This window comes from Lycium barbarum, chromosome 3 (genome assembly GCF_019175385.1).
Source record: "Lycium barbarum isolate Lr01 chromosome 3, ASM1917538v2, whole genome shotgun sequence".
In the NCBI taxonomy this organism is placed as follows: domain Eukaryota; kingdom Viridiplantae; phylum Streptophyta; class Magnoliopsida; order Solanales; family Solanaceae; genus Lycium; species Lycium barbarum.
In genome coordinates, this window is record NC_083339.1 from 142,738,255 (window position 1) to 142,762,647 (window position 24,393).

General features: G+C 35.6%; 1 protein-coding gene across 2 annotated transcripts; it reads left to right on the forward strand.

Annotated features, from left to right (window-relative positions):
• The first annotated feature begins 1,109 nt into the window (after nt 1–1,109).
• Nucleotides 1,110–23,544, forward strand: LOC132633191 (uncharacterized). 2 transcript variants are annotated; one of them, XM_060349445.1, is made up of 42 exons: nt 1,110–1,362; nt 2,614–2,689; nt 3,598–3,678; nt 3,790–3,870; nt 4,364–4,440; nt 4,549–4,603; nt 4,758–4,806; nt 4,911–5,048; nt 5,774–5,855; nt 6,574–6,652; nt 6,741–6,790; nt 6,875–7,069; nt 7,957–8,032; nt 8,581–8,661; nt 8,727–8,807; nt 9,756–9,832; nt 9,958–10,012; nt 10,120–10,168; nt 10,357–10,494; nt 11,769–11,850; nt 11,930–12,008; nt 13,044–13,090; nt 13,282–13,493; nt 14,160–14,247; nt 14,323–14,502; nt 14,646–14,764; nt 14,839–14,911; nt 14,994–15,113; nt 15,941–16,009; nt 16,101–16,271; nt 16,354–16,401; nt 16,479–16,620; nt 17,567–17,664; nt 19,207–19,351; nt 19,432–19,517; nt 19,593–19,703; nt 20,515–20,589; nt 21,500–21,565; nt 21,694–21,882; nt 21,983–22,093; nt 22,376–22,456; nt 22,945–23,544. In XM_060349445.1, the coding sequence occupies exons 1-42, from the start codon at nt 1,261–1,263 to the stop codon at nt 23,128–23,130; spliced, it is 4,200 nt and encodes a 1,399-aa protein (XP_060205428.1). In that variant the 5' UTR covers nt 1,110–1,260; the 3' UTR covers nt 23,131–23,544. The 2 variants fall into 2 exon arrangements, with proteins under 2 accessions (XP_060205428.1, XP_060205429.1); XM_060349446.1 differs by having other exon boundaries at nt 1,112–1,362; nt 14,383–14,502.
• The last annotated feature ends 849 nt before the right edge of the window (nt 23,545–24,393 follow it).

The following is a 24,393-nucleotide window of genomic DNA, read 5'->3' on the forward strand; positions in this document are numbered from 1 at the left end:
TGACGCTTTCTTCTTAGGAAAGTGACTCCTGGAATTAAAGTTTTATTTGATGTCAAATTTCTTTATAACAATCACTTTTATTTTTTTATAAATGTTTAAAATTATTTTCCTGAATCAAATTTAATGTTAAATTTATCTCTCTATATTAATATTTTACTTGTAATAGCAGTAATTATTATTATACCAATACATTCTTTGTGATTATCATTTATCTCTTATGGCAATCTTACTCAAATATTAATTGATTGTACTAAATTTTCTACTTCTGTTTCTTGTTATTATTTTTATATTTAAAGCACTAGGTATTAAATACGTACGTGTTTTAAAGAATTTTATTATTTGAAGGTCCAACAACACTAGTTATCAATTTATTAGCTAGTTATCAATTTATTAGTAATATATTAGCTTTTTAATTTTTTAATTAATGAAAAATGTGTTAGGATTATTTGAAGAGAGACTTTTTTTTTTTCTTTGTTTTTTGATATTGGAAGAGAGACTCAAACACCATGAAAGTTGAAAATATAAATAAAAATTATCTCATAATTTCCATCAATTACAGGGCTTTAAGTAGTTGCATCAATAAAGTAATAACCTCTACCTATAACTAAATTATTAGTCATTACTGCAGCCGAGAAAACTAAATATTTTTGTAAATTATTAAAATCATTCTATAACAAAATAACTAATTATTCTAAAAATAGTATATCAATAAGATATGTTTCCAACAATATAAATTCAAACTCCCTTTGCTGATAAATTACTTACACTGTATATATAAAGTTAAAAAATATTTTGTGTATATAAATAGAGAGAGAGTATATGCTCAATCTCTGACTTTTTCGTGTATCTATTTTTTGTATTTTAAATTCGTTTAGTAATTTTTTTTGACAATGGATCTACGGTAAGCATTCTATGGAAAGAAAGATATCTATATGCAAGATTTTTGTGAAGATTATGCCAAATGAAAGAAATTTCTTGGCTAAAAAGGAAATTTCGATATTTATTTTCTTGCTGCTTGTACTATGACAAGGGGCTAGGACTATCGGCGTAATACTACTGTTTCTATATTAGAGTCTGACACATTGAAATAAACAAGCACGTCAACTTGTAGACCTTCTTTATATAAATAAATAATACTACTACCAACCTCAAACGCATTCCACGCTGCTCTCTATTTTTTCTTAATAATAAGGTGGGGTGTTACACAAAAATAATTCACTCATCGTAAGTGTTTGTTCTGTTTCTGTCTGCTTCACAGTAATGGCTACTGAGAGTGTAGTTGGGTTCGTCGGTTTAGATGATATCAGTTTGGACTTAGCTACTTCTCTTCTTCTTTCTGGCCACTCTGTTCAGGCATTCGAGGTTTGTTTTAATTTCTCTATTGTTACTCAATTTCTTTTAGACAAGAAGGGAATTCCAGTTCTTCTTGGATTGTTTCTGATCATGTTTTTGTCCTGATTCTAGTTTCTTGATTTTGGATCATTTAGTAGTACTCATCTAGATCATTGTCTAAGATTCAGGCAATGATTAATGAAGATCTTGAATTAATAGTTTCAAGAAAATTAAATCTTTAGTTTAACCGTTTGGATGATTTTACTTTTCCTTTTTGAAATTTTGGGGTGTGTGTGTGTGTGTGTTTTTTTTTTTGGGGGGGGGGGGGGTTGGGAGGGGGGTGGTTCTCACTTATATATATTTCCTCAAGTTATGACAATTGGGAAATATTTGATTTGAATGTACTTACTGTTTATGACTACGTGGACAATCTTTGCAGCCATTCGTCTGTATAGGACTTATTAAAGAGAAGCATTCTTGCACAAGATACAGTTTAGGAAACGTATCAAGCAGAGTTAGATTAAATAGCAATGTCAGACAAGAAAAGACTGTTTCTTGCTTTCATTATGTATTACATTACATAAGTTTATCTATTTCAGTTGATATGCTTCACCTTTCTCTTCCATCTAGAGTGCATAGGACACATCGTAGCTTAGAAAAAAAGTTTAAAATTGTATAATTTTATCTGTGGGTTAAATACTTACTGCATAGGTACTTATAAATAAATAAAAACTTACTGCAGTGGTGTAATTTATTCATTGTTTCGTCTGGAGAGGAAACTAACAAAACCTTTTTGATCCAACAAAACCCCCATCGTTTATGTGAACTCAGAAGAAATAGCAAGTTGTGATTTAAGAAAGTAGATTTTAAGAAAAGCTCTTTAAGTTTCCAATGCCTGATATTGGTCAGTGTTAGTATAGAGTTGCTTTGGAAAATTTTCCATTTACTATTAGCTTATTTGAAGATTTGTTTAGTTTCATTTCAGAATTCTAGGTAATTCTTTTTACAGACTTTTAGAATGTCAAGATTTTAAATCTTCTTTCCACATTTACAAAAAAAAAAAAAAAAAAAAAAAGGTTAAATTTTCTTTCTTTGATCTCTAAAATGGGGCTAGGATAATTTCTTGGTTCATCATATGACATAAAGTTTCTATATTCAACATGAAAGAAAGTGGACAACCTATGTTCTGTCTACACTCGTCTGCTTCTTTTTCTCATTGTCATCTGCTTAAGATTGGTAATCCCCTTGATCATTGGTGGTTTTGATATGTGGTATCAACAGGCAGGCAGTCCTTTGGTTGATAAGTTCTTAAAGCTAGGCGGTAAAGTATGTGCCAACCCTACTGAGGCAAGGAAAGGTGAGATCTGAGTTCACATTTTCTTTATGTTTCCTATCCCAGAGCCTTCTCTTTCAGTTGTAATGTTTGGTTATCGTTCCCAGTTGAAACTATGTACAGAGAATTGATGAACACCTTAGTGGAAATCAAACCTTGTTCTTACCTTTGAAGAATCCTCATCCTCTTGTTTCAATAGTTTTCTTTCCAACTGTTTAAACTGCTATCATCACTATGTGCTTAACTCTTGTCTTTTTCCTGACCTAACATATCAATTTTTTTTCCTCAATGATCCATAAATTTAAATAGATTTGCCACCATGATTCAAGTTCCTTAAGATACTGAAAATCCCATTTTCAGCTCTCTCGTGCGGGAAATGATCTCGACATTACAAATTTTTAGCTTTTGTCTTTCCGTATGGAGTTTGGCCTTTCTTGTCTTTATGCGGCTGGTCTTTATTTCCTTTTTTCTGGTCGGAAGATTTTTTTTGACGCACTATTGCTAATTTGTTATAGCCCTATGTTTTGAAGGAGCAAAAAAGATGTTGGGACTTGGGAATATAATGGAAATAATATATTGTGGTGATTTGGAACATTAGATGTAATCTATTGTAGCCTCCCAAAAGATTTTCCACCAATATTATGTTTCCTTTCGTGATTACCGGAAGACCTAAAAGAAGGTGATGTCTCCTAGGTTTTTGCTTTCTGATGTATACAGAAGATAGACCTCTCCTTTTACCTGATACTGCCTTTAAAAATGATTGGCTTGAGGTCATCATTTAAACATGCTGCTGTCTCCAGTAAATACGATGGAGAGAAGCAACAATCTTTATAGCTTACCTTGCTTGACATTGTATGGTGAAAGTTCTTGACAGTTTCTCCAGGTGTCTTGCTACGTACTAAATACTATTTGATCCACTTCACCATTTTCAGGTGTAGCTGCACTGGTCATATTGCTATCTCATGCTGATCAAATAAATGATTTAATTCTGGGTGACAAGGGCGTTTTAAACGGTAAAGTCTGTTCAGAGAATATATCCTATGTTGCTGTCCAATCAGTTTGATAAAGGCGTGATTCCTTTGCCTTCTCTTTCCTTCCTATTTATGTTTTTTCTTGCTTTACAGGATTAAGTAAAGACACAGTCATCATTTTCCATTCAAATGTATTACCTTCGCAGATTCAGAAGCTGGAGTTGGATCTAAGAGGTAACATCTTGATCTGAATTTAATTTCATATTTCATTGCAACATTTAGAAGTAATAAATTTGTCATATTTGTGCCCCCTGTAGATTTGAGTTTTCTTGTGATGTTTGAAGACTAATTGATGAATGACTATGCATAATATCTGTCTTGTGGTTTTTAAATTCTGGTTTTTATACTTCTTGCTATATAGTGCTTTAGGACTTAATATTCTTTTTTTTGGGTTAAATTTAAATCTGTAAGATGAACTAGCATTTGTTATACGAATTGAATATAGATATCATAGCCCACTAGAGTATAAGCTAAGACTTGCAGGGCATTACCATTCGGTATTTCTAATGTTTATCTTTGTGGGTTAAGTATCAAGGTGAACTAGGCACATGTCTAGGATTATCTTATACATGTAATGGGAAATTGACAATATAGAATTTACACTTGTATAACTGTCAACAAAACAGACATTGCTAATCTCAAACTGTTCTTCTTTTGACTAATGCAGATTGTTATGGCACAAACTCCATTGTTGATATATATGTCTCAAAAGCAGTATCAGACATTCTGAATGATAAAACTATGGTAGGACACCCCCGTTAGACCCATTTTTGAGTTCATTAGAAATTCATCTTTTACTTTTATCCTTTGCTGATGCCAGGAATTTTTGTTCTTTCTTTTCAATGATGATAGATTATTTCATCTGGAAGTTCTGAGTCCATTGCTAGAGCACAGCCCATTCTTTCTGGTGCAGTAATTTGTCTTGCTATTCTGGATTTATTTTTGCAGAAATTCACATTGAAATCATTATTCTTAATTTTTTTTAAAAGTATAGGAGCCAGAGAGAATTAGTTACTCTCATGTTTCTTTGCGTTTCTGAGTCAGCTTTTTCCTGTGGACAGCCATGTGCGCAAAGCTATACACCTTTGAGGGTGAACTTGGTGCTGGAAGGTACATTATTGTATATCTGCCTTGTCTACAAACTTTTGATGTTTTTCATGTCATTGTTGAGAAAAGTCGAGCGACTATAATATTGGTTACAAATATGCTTGCAGCAAAGCTAAAATGGTGATTGAGCTCCTTGAAGGAATTCATTCTGTTGCTTCGGTGGAGGCCATCTGTCTTGGTGCGCAAGCTGGAATTCATCCATGGATACTTTATGACATAATATCCAATGCTGCTGGAAATTCTTGGTGATTGCATTTACATTTTCATTTCATTTGATAAATAAGCACCTCTAGGCTTTTATGAAGGTGTTTTGTGTAATATCTTTAATTAGATAGTTTATTGTTCCAAAAAGAATATGATATGCATCACTGCTATTTCTCAATCTCTTACTCAGTGCTGAAGTTTATCTTGCACTTGTCCACTTAGTTTCCTGGTACTAATACTGCTGGAAAATGTCTGCGAAGTAATGACCTATCCGACCTTCACGAGTGCAAGAATTAGTGCTGAAAGAAAAAAGATGCTTGAAAGCATTTGTGCTGATTTTAAAGGATAGTTAGTTAAGAAGTCTTAAAGTCTGACTTTCACGTTCAAGTTCAAAATCTTTGCTGAATACTCGTGCACGATTCTGATCTTTAGTTTACAGTTGGGTGTTTGATTAAGTATCGTCAATTCGACCAGTTCAATGTGTCATCTTATGCTGAAAGTTATTTAAACTAGGTGTACACCTGGGCATCTCTTTGGGGTATGTTTATTTTTTCGTTGAGCCACGAGAAGTTAGTATTTTTTGAAAGATCTAATATTAGTCATTTGTCAAAGTCTTCATATGTTTAGTTGTAAGTTGACTTAGCTCCGATACTATGTCCTTTCTTTCTCAAGTCCTCTGTTTGCTTTGCGTTACTTCTCTATGTAGCGATTAATTATTTACACATGCCGTCATTCTCAAACTTTTCTTAATATTCATTTTCTGCAGGGTTTTCAAGAATTCTCTTCCCCAGCTTCTGAGGGGAAACCAAACCAAACATCTCTTTCTCAACCTTTTCATTCAAAATTTGGTAAGACTCTCTTGTTGAGTTTCCATAATTCCTTTCTTTTGAGAGCTAACATTAATTTCAGATTCTGTTGTAAGATGAAATGCTCTTTCTGATCCTCAGTCCATAATATCTTTATGGCTTATAGCAGGTAGAGCAGATAATTCACTCTTCAGAAAGAGAAACCATAAGTTTTAAATGCACATTCTTTCAGAAAGGCACCTCTCAGTGTTGCTTTTCTATTATTAATCCTGGGTTTTCCCATAATTATATATTACCTCTGAGATTCATTCTAAAAAAGATATATGTTACCTCCGAGATAGACTAATTTTGAGCTGGTGTGAATTTCAAGAATAAGATGTTTGAAAAGATTTTTATACTAATTTGGTAAGAATTATTTAAAATGATAATTTGCAACGTGGAAAAAAAAAAGGGTCAGCTAAAAGGATGTTGCGTCAAGTTTGAAACAATATAAAGTGATACTAATTCATATCAGTTTGAAGAATTTAGAGGGAAAAAGCTTCCAAGGAACGAAATAGGTCAAACTTCTTAAAATAAGCTCAAAAGTAAATAACACCTAATTTATCCGGGCAACAGGAATAACTTGAAAAATGCTGCATGATTTTTCTCTTTCATGGTGTTTCCACTGGCTATAGCTTGAAAAATCTTGTAATAATTTCTGTTATGTCTCTTTGACTGCTGTAGAGTTCCTATTCCCTAATTCTGTTTTGGTGCACTTCAGGGTAATGTACTAGACATGGCGAAATCACATAAATTCCTCATTCCACTTTTAACTGTTGCTCATCAGCAACTCATAGCAGGCTAGTACATATTCCTTCATATTTTGTTTCGTAGAAGATAATAGTAACATTTAGATGTGATGTCAGCTGCTTTGCATTTACTTTACAGGATCATCACATCCCCAAGCACAGAAAGATGATGATTGTACAATGCTCAAGGTCAGGTTTAAGTACATAAGGTTTTCCTAGTCTGATGTAGCATGAGCTTCTTTTATCGGTGACTAACAGCAGAATGTGCTACAGGTTTGGGAAAGCTTACTTGGGGTAAATTTAGCTGATGCTGTCAATTCTGAAACTTACAACCCTGAGGAGCTGGCCAGTCAAATTACTTCCCAATCTGATACTGTGAAGCGAATTGGTTTCATTGGCCTTGGTGCTATGGGATTTGGCATGGCAACTCATCTGCTGAAATCAAATTTCTGCGTCCTCGGTTATGATGTAATGCCTTACATCTTTCATATTTGGTGCTGGACTAGTTCCTTGTCAAAATATAATTTTGGATGACTAAGTAGTAGATATCCTACCTAAATTAATGAATAGCTGATTTTCCACCAACTTTCAAGGAAAATAATACATTTTCTATTTGCTAGAAATTTTGAAATGTTTTAAAGAGTGAAGCCTTTTCTGTACACATTACTCAGTCTAAGGCTGAATTTCAGGGAGTGCATCAGAACCATTATAGATTTAAATTTGGGGTAAGATGTAAAAACCTATACAATACCTGCACATAAAGCAATGTCAATTTAGGATAATGGCTATCGAGGAACTCTTTTTGACCTTAGAAAACGTGGAGAAGGTGATTCACTTTTAGGGTGTGTTTGATAGGTCAAAGTAAGAAAATGGTGGAAAACTTGTTCGTATTTTCGTCCGCCTACCGAGAAGGGAAAAGCTAATCTTTTGATAGTGTTTCCCTCCCTTGTCCACTGTTACATCCGAATAGATACTTGGAGGAATAAAACTGCAAGTGACAGTAGAACAAATCCTTTAATTTTGTACAGTATTTGAGGTTATGTCTGCACTGGTGGCTGTTATTTTCTGACTCTTCAAAGAATTCTTACAAGAAAATAGAAGCTGAAAATTACTTGCAAGACAGATTTTTGTTGACCTAAGAAAATATTAGTCCTTAATTTATTCCGATTGCTAACATTATTTTGTGCAATTGCTATATCGATAATCATCTCTCCTTACAAAACACCTTGAAGTGTAACCACATGCTTTATGTTGTGTATTTGCATCTATTTGCTGACTTCATGTGCTTGTTGTGATTTAGTTAAAGCTTATAACTAAGTGAAAGTAATGGCAGTCCTTTTCTCATGAAATTGTAGGTATATCCACCATCACTAGCTCGATTTGCAGATGCCGGTGGCTTGACTGGGAGTACTCCTGCAGAAGTATCTCAAGGTAAATTGAGATGCATTTTGAAGTGTGAATTATACATAAATAAACTGATGAGAATCTTCAGGTCTGGTTTTATCCGGAAATTTTGTCTGTTTGGCAAAGAGGTTTAAGTTCTAGGGGTCTGCTATTCTGTTTATTTTCTTAATCATCATTCATCATATTGAAGAGGAGGTTGTATGAGTTACTGCCTGGACGAGATTAAGCGAGAACAAGGTTGACTAGCAATCTTATAAAAGACAAGGCCACCCTGTCCCCCTGGGGTCAAGAAGAAAATGAGAAGGGACTTGGGCTTCAGCCTCCATCATTCTTGGATTTGGTTGGCATAACCCAGAATAAGTCATCTGTCAGATAATTCTTTGTTTTCTGCTCAATAAGTCCAACGCAAAAGTAGTTTACCTACAAGATCATCTCCCTAAGATGTGATTGAAAGTTGCTTCTTTACTATTTGACGAGCAGTATGGCTTTGCAAAAGTTTGATGCTACGAGTTATATGCTACTTTCCGGTTTTACTGATCCTTTTAAATGTTTGTTTTCCACCTTAATTGTTTCAGATGTAGATGTACTTGTAGTAATGGTCACAAACGAACAGCAAGCTGAAAGTGTTCTTTATGGTGATCAAGGCGCTGTGTCAGGTAAATGCTATGCTCTCACTTCTACATCTGTGGGCAGGACTAATCATCTCTCCTGCTGTTTATAGCCCTTCCATCTGGAGCATCTATTATCCTCTCATCAACAGTTTCTCCTTCATTTGTTAGCCAGCTCGAGAAACGCTTGCAGAGTAAGTAATCAAATTCCACTGAATTTTGCTTTCATTCTTGTAATACATTTCCTGGCATTTGCTTGTTCATTCTTTTCGAGTCAGTCCGTTCCTAAATATACCAGTTTAAGGAGTAGATATATACAACAACTACACCTCAATCCACCTCAATCTCGAGCAGGTTTGAGTCGGCTATATGAATCCTCACTGACCATGTCGCTCATATAAAATAAAAATAATAAGAACAAAAAGTAGTTGAATTTTTCTATATTTTCTACTGCTAGAAATCTCTGACAAGACTAAGAGACTAATAGAAAGCAGGAACAAAAGTAATCATACTACCATGACTAACACATATTCTTAACTAATTGTTATCGCCCTTTTAAATCTTTTTTCATTATGCCCTATTTTTCTCCAAGTCTGCATGGATTCTATGAGATTAGGTCTTCCAAAACAAGGTATGCCTCATCCCTTTTTAACATCTTACTCACCATGGCTTCACATGTGCATACTGGTGCATTTGGAGGTCGACGTAGGACATGCCCAAACCATGTCAAGGACCTTGTCTCATTTTATTCTGGATATTGGCTACTTGCACCTTCAAGCAAAATTAACGTGTTGTGTGCATACTTGCATAAGCACATGTTTTTTATTTTAATTTTGGGGGATGGTATCTTTTTGATGATAAGATATCCTTTCTGATTTAGAACAGACTGAATATTGGGCCTATGATTAGATATACTGCCTCTTCCAACACGTGACAGTGTCAATTTCAAGAGAACTAAGTGTAATTTAATGACCTCTTGATGTTTCACTTGCACTCTCTGCCAAACTGTAATCAGAGATTTTGAAATCTTGAGATTTCTCCAATTGCATTATAGTAATGGCTCTTTCTTTTCCATATATTCAGAGCATAATCCTCATATCGTTTTTGTAACTCACAGATGCTTGTCCTTTATCATTTGATAGGTGACTCGAAGAAATTAAAGTTAGTGGATTCTCCTGTTTCTGGTGGGGTCAAAAGGGCTGCTAATGGAACCCTTACGGTGCGAATATGAAAAAATTACCTTTCAAATCCTAGTTTTTGGTGATTGCCTTTAATATTTCAAAAGTGTTTTTGTTTGGATGAACCTTGTCTGGTAACTTACTGAAGTTATACCATCAATGCTAGATAATGGCATCAGGTACAGATGAAGCTCTCAAGCACACTGGTTCAGTTCTTTCTGGTAAGAAGTGGAATCTTTAATTTGGTCTCACAAATATCTTTGAGTACGTACTTTCCTTAGCAAATGTCTCTATTAAAATGCTGATCCTTGTGTGCTTCCCTAAACAGCATTAAGTGAGAAGCTTTATATTATAAGAGGAAGTTGTGGAGCTGCCAGGTACCTTTAATCTGAGTATCATCTTTCCCGACCTCACTGTATCACTTGATTTCATAGTAGTTAGTTCATTTGTGCATGCAAATACTTCTGCAATCATTTTTTACCTTATCAATGACCTCGCTGTTTCTTCAATGAGTTTGTCCTGGATACATCGGTTATTGACTTCACCTTTATGCTGGATCCACCAGTGTTGTAAAGATGGTCAATCAACTTCTTGCTGGAGTTCATATTGCATCAGCTGCGGAGGCAATGGCATTTGGTGCTCGATTGGGTCTTAATACAAGACTATTGTTTGATGTGATCACAAATAGTGGGGGAACATCATGGTAGGTAACCCATGCCGTATTGAAGAAATTAATAAAGCTGTGCTGTCCTGCGTTTTAGTTTTGTTTGCTACAGTGCATGGCGTCATATTAGTTTATTAAATATTATTCTGGACCTGATTTTTCTGATATGTAGTCGTGAACATTATAATGCTTTAGTGCTGAAAGCAGGATGCGGTCCTATAATTAGAAAGAGGGGAATCATGGACTCCTTTATGATTGAGAGTGGGTCCAAGCTATATACTTTTTTAATTTAGTCTGGAAGAGAAGTCAGTTCTTTTCTGAATAGTTTTTGATGTTTCTGTGTAAAAGTGGTCTTTTATGTTTATCATCTTTCCGAGATGCTCATTCATGATTGACTTTAACCAGGAAACCTTCAAAAACTTTTGTTCTTCAAGGAATCATCTCAGCTTGTTTTGCATGAGTTGTCGGTTGGTTCTTTGGTCATTGTAGAAATAGTTATTGAATTGTATGTACCGCGGGGGGGGGGGGGGGGGGGGGTTACTTATATTTATTTAGCTGTATCTTATACAGTTGCGAGACTCAAATCAAGACCTTTTTGTTCTACATTGTATGTATCATTTCATCTAAAATGTTTGTTGTTAGAGATTGGATACTTTTATTTGTTTAACTATTTGTTCATCAATAGTTGATTGATTGATGCTTTCAACAATAGTCATTTTGTGATACTTGATAGGAAAAGCTTCACCATTTTATCTTATTTAACCTACTTTACCAGCAAAGTGAGGATTTTCTTAAGACATGCTAAAAACATGTGCGTATATCTTTTTCTTTTTCTTTTTTCCTGGGGGGGAGGGCGGGGGGGGGGGGGGGGGATAGTGTCTTCTGTGCATGAGTTGTGAGAGAGTTTACTGATTTATTGGTTTGTCTCATGGTGTTAGGCAGGAAATCATGTTGTTTAATTCATTGGTTTGTGGAACTGGGACAATGTTAGAATGATTAACCTTGGGTTTATTTGCTCAAATACCAGCATACTTGCTTAACTTTTATGGTGTCTTCTAATTCTCAACTTGTACGAAATGAGGTTCTGAGCTCTTGTAATATCCTAGTTCAAACATGATAGACCACCCTTCTGCTTTCCTCACAACTCCAAAAATGTTAACTGATGCCTGAGAAATTCTGGTTTTCTGCCTGCTTTCATTGTTTCTCTCAATCCTAATTCATCATGGAGCTATTTACTTTCTAGAAATTCCGTGGCATAAGATTTGTGTCACTTGTGTGAACAGTAGAATTTATTCGGATTTGTCTTTTTGCAGGATGTTTGAGAATCGTGGGCCACACATGATAGAAAATGATTATACGCCACTTTCTGCACTTGATATCTTCGTGAAGGATCTGGTGAGGCTGATAAACATTGAACATATTCATATTGCAGCTGCGTTAACATTGGTTTTTAATTTTCTTATGGTTTTAACAGGGCATTGTTTCTCGTGAAGGCTCATCACGCAGAGTACCGCTTCATATTGCAAATATTGCGCACCAATTATTCTTGTCAGGTGTTAAGAGATCTTTTGCTTTCTATTTTAACTGTATGCTTCATTTGCTTCACTACAGTTGTCCAACACTCCAGCAAATGTGATTTTTCATTTTCATCCCCCAACTTGCCTCAATCAAATTCAAATGCCGTTTCATTGATTGCAGCATTATTGACAGTTTCAAAGTTTTGTTTAAGTATTACAACGACAAGATACTCAAACTGTCTAGGCTTGCTTATTACTAGTGTCACTATAACATTAGAAGAAAATTCTTGATGCGTGTAGATTATTGTCATGTGGTGGAACCTTAATTATTTATGGTCAAAAGACTGTGACTTTACTGGTGCTGATTAAAAAGAAGAAAACATCAAGTACAACAAAGTTGGGTTTCTCATTTTTAGCCTTATGGTCTATGGATATTCCATTTCAGCTTATTTCCTTCACCAATTTGTTGTCTGCATCTGGAAATCATCCCTGAATATCATGCTAAACTAGTACTAGGTGGACCCTGTTGAAAGGATCTTTGTGTCGCTGGTTCTTTTTTTTTTCTTTTTTGTGAAAAATTGGACGAAATAGAAATCTCCCAGTCATATTTTCCTTTATATTTTGATGTAGAAGTTTGTGGGGCCCAATGCTTGTAATGAAATTTGAAATTAAGAAAATGTGGTTAAACTAGGCAAGGGGTTGGGAGAAGTGGTGATGGGAGGGGCAAAGTGATTGGTCTCTTAGTGGGAAGAATTGCTGACACACAGCTGAATAGGTGGTCCCCTTATTCCAGCCAATATCAATCATGGCTTCCAATAAAGCATTTAAATAGTTTTAAATGGCTTAGATTTGTGAGTTCTGTGCCATCTCAGCCAGGGTTTAGCCAGATAAAATTGTGGACCTGTCCTCCTCAGAAACCCTTTTTTAACCAACACAAATTACGCTTTTTTCTAATTGACCTATGTTTAATTTAATGGTGCTTGAGCATGTAGTTGAACTGCTGTACTGCAGAAATAGTCTTTCATGTTGTGTAATCTGTCTTCGTACTGTTCACAATGTCTCATGGATTAGGTTCTGCTGCTGGATGGGGTAGATTGGATGATGCTGCCGTAGTAAAGGTATGAACAGCACATATAATAAGAGATGCCATGTTAATTAAGGTTTGAATTTGTGAAGATATAAGATCCAAAGGCAATTTCGCTTTTCTCTGTTAAATATACTGCAGCATGAAAAGCTATTTGATAGGCATAAATTGTTAGGAAAAAGCTTCAGCTAATTGTTACCATCTACTCTATCTCAACTTCTGCAGGTCTATGAGACGCTGAGTGGAGTCAAGGTTGAAGGCAAACTTCCTGTTCTCAATAAAGAATCTGTATTGCAGTCCCTTCCTCCTGAGTGGCAAGCGGATCCCATCAATGAAATACGTACATTAACAGAAAATAGTTTGAAGACTTTGATTGTTCTGGATGATGATCCAACTGGGACTCAAACTGTTCACGATATTGAGGTCCTGACAGAATGGTTAGATGCTTCTATAAATTTCAAGAGGCACTTTAGTTACATTTTCTAAAAAATTATCTCTGGATTCATAAACAGAGACTCCTAGCTAGTGTAACCAATTCAAAATGGTATGGCAAGAAGATTGAGTTTCAAAGTGTACTTTCTTCTTTCCTTTATATGTGTTGCGTACTATGCATGATATCCAAGGTGCGGAAGTAGGAAGACAGAAATAATTAACCAACATCCCCATTCGCAAGGTGTAGTCTATAGGCCAATCACTATATTTACTGGTGTGACAGACCAAATAAACGGAAGTAGAGTCCAGCTTTTTGTGGAACTAGATACTTGTAATGTTAAACTTAAATAAACTAGCAATAGATACATGTCGCCCAGTTCTTGATCCATTTCCTTCATTCTCTTGTTCGTACAATGCAAAGAGAGTTGAGATTTATCTTGTTTAATACATTGAATCACAATAATAGAAAAATGACAACTATAGAATTACCTTTCCTTGTTAGCTTGAATCCCCATCATTCTCTCTTCTCCATCTGGCTTTATAAATGCTCTTGGTAAACATAGTTCTTTTCTCCATCACCGATGAAACTTTGTTATTTGATCCTTATATAGATGAAAACTTCTAAATATTTTTATTATTTTTACCAGTCATGAACTTGCTAATTTTTGCAGGAGTATTAAGTCTCTTGTTGAAGAATTCAAAAAGAGGCCTAAATGCTTTTTCATTTTGACCAATTCTCGAGCTTTGACTTCTGAGAAGGTAAAAGACTTGAGTTGAATAAGAGTTTCTATATCGAATTCCTTCAAGGAATTTTTGTATGTAATGTCTTAACAGCTGCTGGCTAAGTTACCTATCTCGTTGATTGCGAGACCACTGACTGAAGCTTCTCACCAGGCTAGTGCATTGATAGCAGATATCTGCAGGAACATTGATTCTGCTGCCAAGTCAGTGGAGAAAGCAGACTATACAGTGGTTCTGAGGGGTGATTCAACCTTACGAGGTCATTTCCCTGAGGTAAGGATGGAGATCAGCTGACAGAAATCAAACCCGATGTTGGCCTTTCTTGCCCCAACTTGTTTGGGATTGGGTTGTAGTTGTTGTTGTTGCTGTCTTCCTTTCTTGACACGCTTCATAAGATTTCTTTTTATGCTACCTAGGAAGCAGATGCAGCTGTTTCTGTACTGGGTGAGATGGACGCATGGATTATCTGCCCCTTTTTCTTACAAGGAGGCCGTTATACCATAGGAGATACACATTATGTTGCAGATTCTGATAGGTACCATTCTAATTTGACACATATTAGTTGTTTGCACTTGCCGGAAATCACTAATTATGCCTTCTTGTCTACAGGCTTGTTCCCGCAGGTGAAACAGAATTTGCTAAAGATGCTGCATTTGGATACAAATCCTCCAACCTCCGTGAGGTCAAGCCTTGTCTGTTTCTAAGGAAAACACGTTTTCTGTTTCAGACTAAACTGAAGTAGTTGTTATTCTGTTTTTTTTTAGTGGGTAGAAGAAAAAACAAAGGGCCACAGACCTGCTAGCAGTGTTTCATCTATCTCCATCCATCTTGTAAGAAAAGGTGGACCAGATGCTGTTTGTGAACATCTCTGTAATTTGCAGAAGGTACATAAGCATCATCACCTTACTCTGTGTGTTACATAATCGCTTTTTTGCATTTTATTGCCTCCACTAGTTCCTTAGTATCCATCATCTGACTGTGTTAACATGGCTAATTTATACTCGGTAGCTATTTCCTCTTTTAGCTATGTACTATTCTTTTGTACAGCTCTTAACATGATCTCGGGAGTTCCTTAGAGAAGGACTTCGTGTTAGAAGTTTGGTCTGTGTGTCTTTTGGGCTGATATTATTCTACAGCGGGAGCTTTGTATGTGAGTTTTGGTTCATACACAGAAAACTTGGATATGACTTAAAAATGGAAATATGAGCTTACAAGGTCATAGGCACATACTTTCTCAAACCCCTCATTATAGCCAAAACTTTGCCCAATTTTTTAGAATTATGCATACTGGACCTTTAAACTTCTCTTAGTTCTCTTCCATAACATTACTGTCATGTACCCACAGTCTAAAAAGAAGTTTACTGACAGTTGCTGATGTTTAGCAAAAGTAGAAGACCCTTGAGGCTCTAAATGTTTTGAAATTTCAAGTGAAAGGCAGAGTCGTAGATGGTAGTTAGCATCTATATTCACGACTGCCAATCTAGTGCTAGACAATTTACTGCATAAGCAATCATCTTGTCACATGTTTCCTTCTGAAGAGCTTCGCAGAATCTTTTGATGTTAGTCCCTGAACTACTTAAGGCTAGGGAAAAGGAACCTTGCACTTCGCTGTGGGCTTGGGGAACTTCTTGCCCGCTTGATTTTTCCCTTCCTTGACAAAAACTCGACCTTAACTCTTTGTTGATCCTGATTGTATTTCCTCTGTAAACAGGGTTCAACATGTATAGTCAATGCGGCTAGTGAAAGAGACATGGCTGTATTTGCTGCTGGAATGATACAGGTCTTATAGCATTCCCGTTACATTTGATAGTAGTTCTTTTTCATGTCTGTAAGATGTAAGTTGATCTTCATTTTCTTTGCTCTATATGCAGGCAGAACTAAAAGGAAAACACTTTTTATGCCGTACTGCTGCCAGTTTTGTTTCTGCTCGAGTTGGAATCATCCAGAAATCTCCAATTTTGCCAAATGATATTGGAATAAATAGAGAAAGAAACGGTGGACTTATTGTTGTGGGTTCATACGTTCCAAAAACAACAAAGCAGGTCAGAATATAACAAGATTTGATAGCTTAATTTCTATATCTATTGGCATTTCCGTCAGAGTTATATTTTAAATTTACTGCAGGTTGAAGAACTAAAACTGCAATATGGTCATGTTTTGAAGACTATAGAGGTAATTCTGAATACTGTATCTGATACTTTCGCTGAAAATATGAAGCTGCATTTTAATTTCCTTTTCCTGAAAAGTAGATTTCAGTTAATAAAGTTGCCATGGAGTCATCAGAAAAGAGGGAGGAAGAAATCAATCGAGCTGCTGAAATGGCAGATGTGTACCTTAGAAACAACAAAGATACTCTTATAATGACCAGTAGAGAGCTGATCACAGGCAAAAGTGAGTTTTCATTTTTTTTTTTTTGAGAATGGTAATGTTGTATTCCTCAGCATTAAGGACATGCTGGGGACCTCCAAAAATATCGGCCCAAAACAACAAGAGAAAACTAAAATAACTATAGGGAGCCTAAAAAATCTACTAACTGTTCAGCTTCTTCTAAACCTTGCTCTTTACACCAAAAGAAAAAAATATTGACACAATTCTCTTTGATTTTCTGGATTGAACTAGAAGTATTCTCAAAACACCTGTTGTTTCTTTCTCTCCAAATTGACCACCATATGCAAGGTGGTATTATCTTCCACCATTTCTTTTGGCTTTTGCTTCCTCCTCTCCTTATCCAGCAGCTGAGCAGGTCTGCAGTGTGTTCTGGCATTATCCACTTAGTTTGAGACATGCTAAGGAATAGTGACCGTAGCTGTGTTGTAAGTTGTAACTTTGCAATGAAGAAGCAGGTGGCTGTTGGTTTCCTCAGTCTCCTTGCAAAGGAAACATCTAGAAGCAATCTCAAATCCTCTTCTTTTTAATTTTTCATGAGTGAGACATGCTCTTCTAGCCACCAACCAAGTGAAACACTTTACCTTAGTTGGGACTTTATACTTCCAAATTTGTTTCCATGGACCTGATATACCCCCTGGTTGTTCCATCACCTCCTTTCTATATAGCCTGCCCACAGAGAACTTTCCATCGCTATCATACTTCCATCTTATTGTGTCTGGTTCTGTAGAAATGCCTTTAAATCCACTTAGCTGTTGTATTAACTCAGCAACTCTAGCCACTTCCCAGTCATTCAAGTTTCTTCTGAATGTAAGATTGAGTTTTCATATTATCTTATGATGAATACTATTTCCTTGCCATCCTGATTTTGTTTGCATTCACTTTTTTGTGCTTCTAACATACTGTAGTAAAAAATATTAATTTTGGCTGCTGATCATCTTACAATGCCCAGCTCCTTCTGAGAGTTTAGAGATCAATTTCAAGGTAAGCTCAGCACTGGTGGAGATAGTTAGGCGGATAACCACGAGGCCTCGTTATATTCTTGCAAAGGTACTTCTTTTATCCCCGAATGCTTCTATCACATTCTCCTATATTATGTGCATGTTAGTGGAAGAGACATTTATCATGTTCATCACTTTTATGTAGTTCTTTCTTTCCCTCACTTAGCTTTCTGTTGAGAGGTGTCAAATAAAGGGACAAGAGTTCGAAGGATTTGTCAGTCTAATGATTGACTGACGAAAGTCAAAAGCGGGTCTAGGTTGCAATTGTAAAGACATATTATCTTTCTTATTTAAGAGTCCTAAAGCGTGTGTATACTTGCCTAATCCAAAGATAGGGGCAGGGATAATGTGGATAGAAGCAAAAAGTAGGTTGAATATGACAAATGATTGTGAATCTAGAGACACAAGAATCAACAGATCTAGAACTTGTTATTTACTCCAGTATGTAACTCTTTTTAAGACTTGAAGAACTAAGGACTAGTGTTTAAGAGGTGGGGGCGTGAGGCGAGGCGTTTTATGCAACACGGGGCGAGGCGTAAGCCCTGAGACACGGGGCATAAGTCCCATGGATCTATGGGGCGTATGTCTCATGTATCTTCACTTTTATCATTTTATTACTAAAAAATAAGCAAAAGTAAAGTTTTCATTAAAAATTCTGCAAATAAATTCAAATAAATCACCAATAATATAAAAAGAATTATTATAATTATTATTTGAGAAAGGTAACAACACAAAAAATGATAATAGCCTAGATAATCTTTAAAATGAAATCTTCATTTACTTCATAACCAATCTCCAGATCTATTAGTCCTTCCCGACCTCAACTAATATTTGCACCGACTTTTATTTGTATATTCGTAGAAGGAGATGGTCAAAAAGTGTAAGAGCAATTACAAAAAATAGATAAAGTTGCTTCAGGAAAATAGTGTTATGAAATCTCTATCATATTAATTTCAGGCATAATCATCTAAAAGAAACTATTTATGGCAGTGTTATTTTCTATGAGAGTTGCTTTCTTTATTTATATAGTTTAGTAAAAATCACTACAACATGATAACAAAAAGTATAAATATCATTATACCAATAATAAAAATCATAATTTATAGCAAAATATTTTTAAAATAATAAAAATTAAATTTAACGCCCGGGGCGTACGCCTTTACGCTCGGGAATTACGCCCCAAATTCTAGGGCGTACGCCCTATGGATCTACGCCTTTCATTTGTGCCCCGGAGCATTTTTGGTACCCCGCCCCGAAAACGCCTCTGAAAACACTGCCAAGGACACCTTTGGGGGAAATAAATCTGACAACTTCATTTTTTAAGTAAAGAAAACTAAGGACACTATGCCCGACTTTTCTAATCAGGGGTTTTGTTCTTCCTCATTTCCTAGTTGCACTCGTTTAAGGGAACCTAAACTTCTTTTTTAAACTCTTTTACTTGAAAGCATGTACTGTCAATCTTTTCGGTGAAACAACATCTCTATCTTGCTTCATTATCTTGAATATTCTCTGAAAATGTTCAATGAAATTAAATAAACAGAAATTGTTGTAGTGTTTGACCAATCCGATTGCTTTTCTTCTTCTTTCATAGGGAGGAATTACCTCATCGGATCTTGCTACAAAAGCTTTAGAGGCAAAACGTGCTAAAATAGTGGGACAAGCTCTTGCGGGTATTCCATTGTGGCAGCTTGGTCCTGAAAGCAGACATCCAGAGGTTCCATATATTGTCTTCCCAGGTAATTTATGGTAGTTTCTTATCGCTGTTGGATACCTGTACTTTGGATCCCTAATATATAGCTATCAATGTGAACATCAGGTAATGTTGGCGACAGTAAAGCTCTGGCAGAGGTAGTGAAAAACTGGGCTCATCCTGGCAGATTATCGACTAAGGAACTCCTGCTGGTAAAATGGTGCTCTGCTTTAATGATTTTCCCGTTTCTTTTACATCTGGCCTTAAACTATCAGTTCTGGCAATAGGAAGCTGAGAGCGGAAAATATGCTGTTGGCGCTTTTAACGTCTACAATTTGGAAGGAGTTGAGGCAGTTGTTGCTGCAGCAGAGGAGGAAAATAGTCCTGCTATCTTACAGGTATAAGCAGAGTCGTCATTAGTGGTAGCCCTACTAGCCCTGATAAGTTTACTTTAGAACGTCGACATTGTTACAACTTTTGAAAACAATTTTTGCATGCACTGTAGAAAGACACTCCCTCAATCCATTTTTACTTGTCCAGTATTGACTTGGCACACCCCTTAAGGAGCAATAAATAAAATGACAATTTTACTATATCACCCTTTGAATATGATAAATTCAATATTTGGAAAATGATTTTAGTTAATAATAAGGGTAAATTAGGAACTAAGTGATAAATTCTGTCTAGGTTTTCCAAACTGGACAACTAAAAGTGGACATCTATTTTTTGTATAGTTGACAAGTAAAAGTAGACGGAGGAACTAACATTGTTCTTAAATTTGTAATAGTGCTAAAAAATCACGAAAGACGACAACATCGTGTTCCTTTGAAGATCCTTTTTTTTTTATTTTTGTTATTTTGATACTACTAATCTGTTTTAATTTTCACTTTTAATATTTTACTTCAGAATACCTGACGTGATAGTTTTTAACTTTCTTAGATTATATAAGTTAGTTTACAGGAGATACTAAGACATTTTTTTTTGTGGTCCTTTGATTGAGGGCTCTATCATAGTTTATTACTTTTTTCTAGGTTATTACTTTTTAAATTTGAAGTTCTTCACTTTCCCACATCTTTTTTCATCTTCATATATGTTTTTCTGACTGCTTAATCTGTTGATGGGGGGAAAAGAAGGGAAGGCATCCCTATTTGAACTTAATTTCTGGTTCATGTGCTACAATAAGATTCTTTGCCTTTTTTTATCCTCCAGATCCATCCTAGTGCATTAAAGGAAGGAGGAGTTCCACTCGTCGCATGTTGCATATCAGCTGCAGAACAAGCATCTGTAAGTGATATTCTAGATAATGAGTCAAACTGTAGCCACCCTGGAATAATGAATAAATAAATGGATAAAAATTGAACTGCTGCTCCTACTAGACAAGAAACATGGATTTGCACTACAGTGACTAAGCAAGCCTGTTTGCTGCTGCAATTTTTTGTGGACAAGTGAAAAATCAATATAAGCAGCGATCAATCAAAAGATAATACTCCGTTCGGATCAAAAAGACTGTCCACTTAGCCATTTGCACACCCTTTAAGAAAATACCAACTCCTAGAAAAAAAAAAGGTAATTTGACTAAATTGCCCCTAATTAAATAGGTATTGGGATTTGATCACATAGCATTTAATAGGGGTAAATCTGGAAAAATAAGGTTAATTCTTTCTTGATTTGATAAGTGGACACTCTTTTTGACCCAAGAAAAAAAGGCTAAGTGGACACTCTTTTTGATCCGGACGGAGTATGTTTCTTTGCTAATTATAGGGGATTTTTAAATCTATCAATAGGATAAAACAGCATAAAAGAAAGAAATATTTACTTAGAAATGATTGAGTAGCTCCAGTGCTTTTTAGCATAACTTGCACAGGCTTTTGAAGCGGTAAAACATGAAGTGTCCTATATATTATGGATTATGTCGGGTGTCAAATCTGTGATCCAGAAAAGGTCTCCTCTCTTAATATCTATGCTGTTGGATTAACAATTTAGTGTTAGAAATGTTGAACAGATGTAGGGCTTGAGGAGTAATTATTTTTTGTCATGTCATATATCTGAACTTCTATCATAAGTATGTATAAACAGGTTTTTTTGGATGAATGAAAACTTAACTTGGAAATTTTGAGTGGTGATCATTGTGCCTCTGCGTGTTCTTTATCTTGCTTGATCTCCGAGAATGCATTAACCATATACATAATGACAGGTTCCTATAACAGTTCACTTTGACCATGGAAATTCCAAGCAAGAGTTATTGGAAGTTCTTGAGATGGTCAGTTTCATTTGCTAGTAGTGAACATATTTATTATGCTCTCCCCCTTTATTAAACTTTTTGCCCGACCAAATTGAGCTCAAAGTTTCTTATGTCAGTGTGCTAACTCCTAACTTCAACCACTACAGGGATTTGACTCACTCATGGTAGATGGCTCACACCTTTCGTTCAAGGATAATGTTTCCTATACAAAGTACATTTCTTCATTGGCACACTCGAAGAAGATGTTGGTAGAAGCTGAATTGGGAAGATTGTCAGGTACTGAAGATGATTTGACTGTAGAAGACTATGAAGCAAAGCTGACTGATATTAACCAGGTTCCTTCCCCTCCCTCTCTTTCTCTCTCCCCAGCCCTTCACCCCTGGTTAAAGTTAATTTTTTCACTTTTCAAACTTGCTTTCATATGATGATTTTCAGGCAGATGAGTTCATTGATGCGACGGCCATAGATTCTTTGGCAGTGTGCATCGGAAATGTTCATGGAAAATATCCTCCAAGTGGCCCAAATCTTAGACTTGATTTGCTGAAGGTCTCGTGCATATTTTCTCTCCCTTTTTTGATCTTTTCCATCTTCTAACGTAAGATCAGGGTTAGCTGACCTTGGGTTTTTAATATTTCAATCAATATGGATCACGAGGGAGGACAATATTTAGTCAAAAACACTTCAATATATCAGATTTCTGCTTTTTTCTATGAGAAAATGACCACTTGCAAAGATATGCATGATGCTAAACATTTTTGTGACCTATGATTACTCATGTCACGTTTTTATACTTTAACTCACTCATTTCTCCCCTTTTTCTGAGTACAGGACCTCTATGGCTTGTGTTCAAAGAAAGGAGTTCATGTTGTTCTTCATGGAGCTTCTGGGCTGTCAAAGGAAATAATAGAGGTATACGAAACTCTTTAACACCTTTGTACTGATTCATTTTAGTGAAATAGATAAAGGGCAAGAGGGAAGTTGAACAGTCTGAGTACAAATAAAAGGATGGAATTGGGATTTCCTTAGATCGTGTGGCAACTTAAATTTAAAAGGGTAATCGTGGAAAGTTTCTCGCTGTTGAAGGTCCTATCCCTATCATTAATGTTTTAACAAGCTTAGTGGTAACCGGGGGTTGGTGATGGCCCTTTGATGATTTGAGACTCCTTGAAGAAATGCAAAAGAACAACAACTGCACTTCAATCACAAACTAGTTTAGATCAGCATATAAATCCTAAAACGTCCATCCTCCATCTGCGCTCTTTCATTTCAAGACTTAGTTCGTTAAGTTCTTGAAGATTTTGTTTCGGTAAACAAGTCATTTTTTTGGTTTTACTGCTAGGATTGGATTATAGACAATCCCAGATTAATGTTCAGCTTACTCTTACTGTAATGAACAGGAATGTATACGGCTAGGTGTCAGAAAGTTCAATGTTAATACTGAAGTGCGCAAGGCTTATATGGATGCATTGAGTAGCCCAAATAAGAAGGATCTCATTCATGTCATGGCTTCTGCAAAAGAAGCCATGAAAACAGTGATTGCTGAAAAGATGCGTCTGTTTGGCTCAGCAGGGAAAGCTTGTTAATGTTCTCGGCCATCCCTAAGCTAAGATTAAGGGGGTGACACACCTGATCAAGCGGGCTACTCCTGGGAACGAGGATAGGTAATATTATTATGTGGTTTATGATCGTTATCACAAATTGAATATCGTGTTAATGTGTTTGCCCTAGCCCGTAAGAATAATAAAGGTACAAGTTGTAACATCAGATGCCCGTCAGCACGCCTTACTATCATGAGCTCTTTTAGCCTCTACTCAAGACTCGTGGCAGTTTGTGAAGTTCAATAATCATTCTTTCTTTTTCCCATTCTCTTGTTACTATTTATTATGGTTTAGATTTGCTTGCGTCTTGGATTTTACGAGTCAATGTAAATGACGCTAATGATCTTGTAATGAAGAAGACGAAAATAGTCTTCATGTTCACCATTTTCGCTCCCCAAACGCCGGTCCTGTTTTGCAATTTACATTCTATTTTTGTTATTTCTACCAGCTTTTCGTTGGAATTTAAATTGATTTCATGCTAGACAGATTTTTTGAACTTCTAACTCAATGTTACTCAATGTTTTTGGAACATAATAAAGAAACGATTGACATTGCACGATCTGTCTTAAGTAAAAGGTATGATAAATCCACTTAATAAGGTTATTTCTCAGACATTAATGTATCTTGTTTTAGAAACGTTTACTTAAAGTTTGATGTAGTTGTTCTGCAAAGGGTGACAAAAACGGAAAATTTTGTATCGTCAAGATATATTTTCATTGACCGGAGGAAGTAGCATGTTAGTTTATCATTTATTTAAATATTCAGTAATGTCTTAATTATCAAATACTCCCTCCGTCTCATAATAGGTGTGCTTTAGCTAAAAACACGCGACCAATAATGCAATTTGAAGTTTATTAAATTACTCTTATATAATAAAAATAAATTAATTTTTCCTCTTGATTAGAGCATGCACTAATAGTAAATTTTTTGACATTGGGAATTTAATAATACCAAGTTATTATGTGGCTTTTTCAATATCGTTTAGATGTTACTTTAACTTGTTAGTTTTTTTCTAAGGGTAAAATTGAAAAAAATAAGTCAATTTATGTCTTGATTTTTTAAAATAACATTTATTATGGGATAACTTTTTGACTAAGGTGTGTACTTATTATGGGACGGAGGGAATAAGTAACATGATTGTATAATTTTTAGAGAAAAAAATCAGCCCACTATCACAATTCACATATGAGATGGATTCTTAAACACAAAATGTTTCAAAATCTTGGGAGAAAACAATATTAGAGTAAA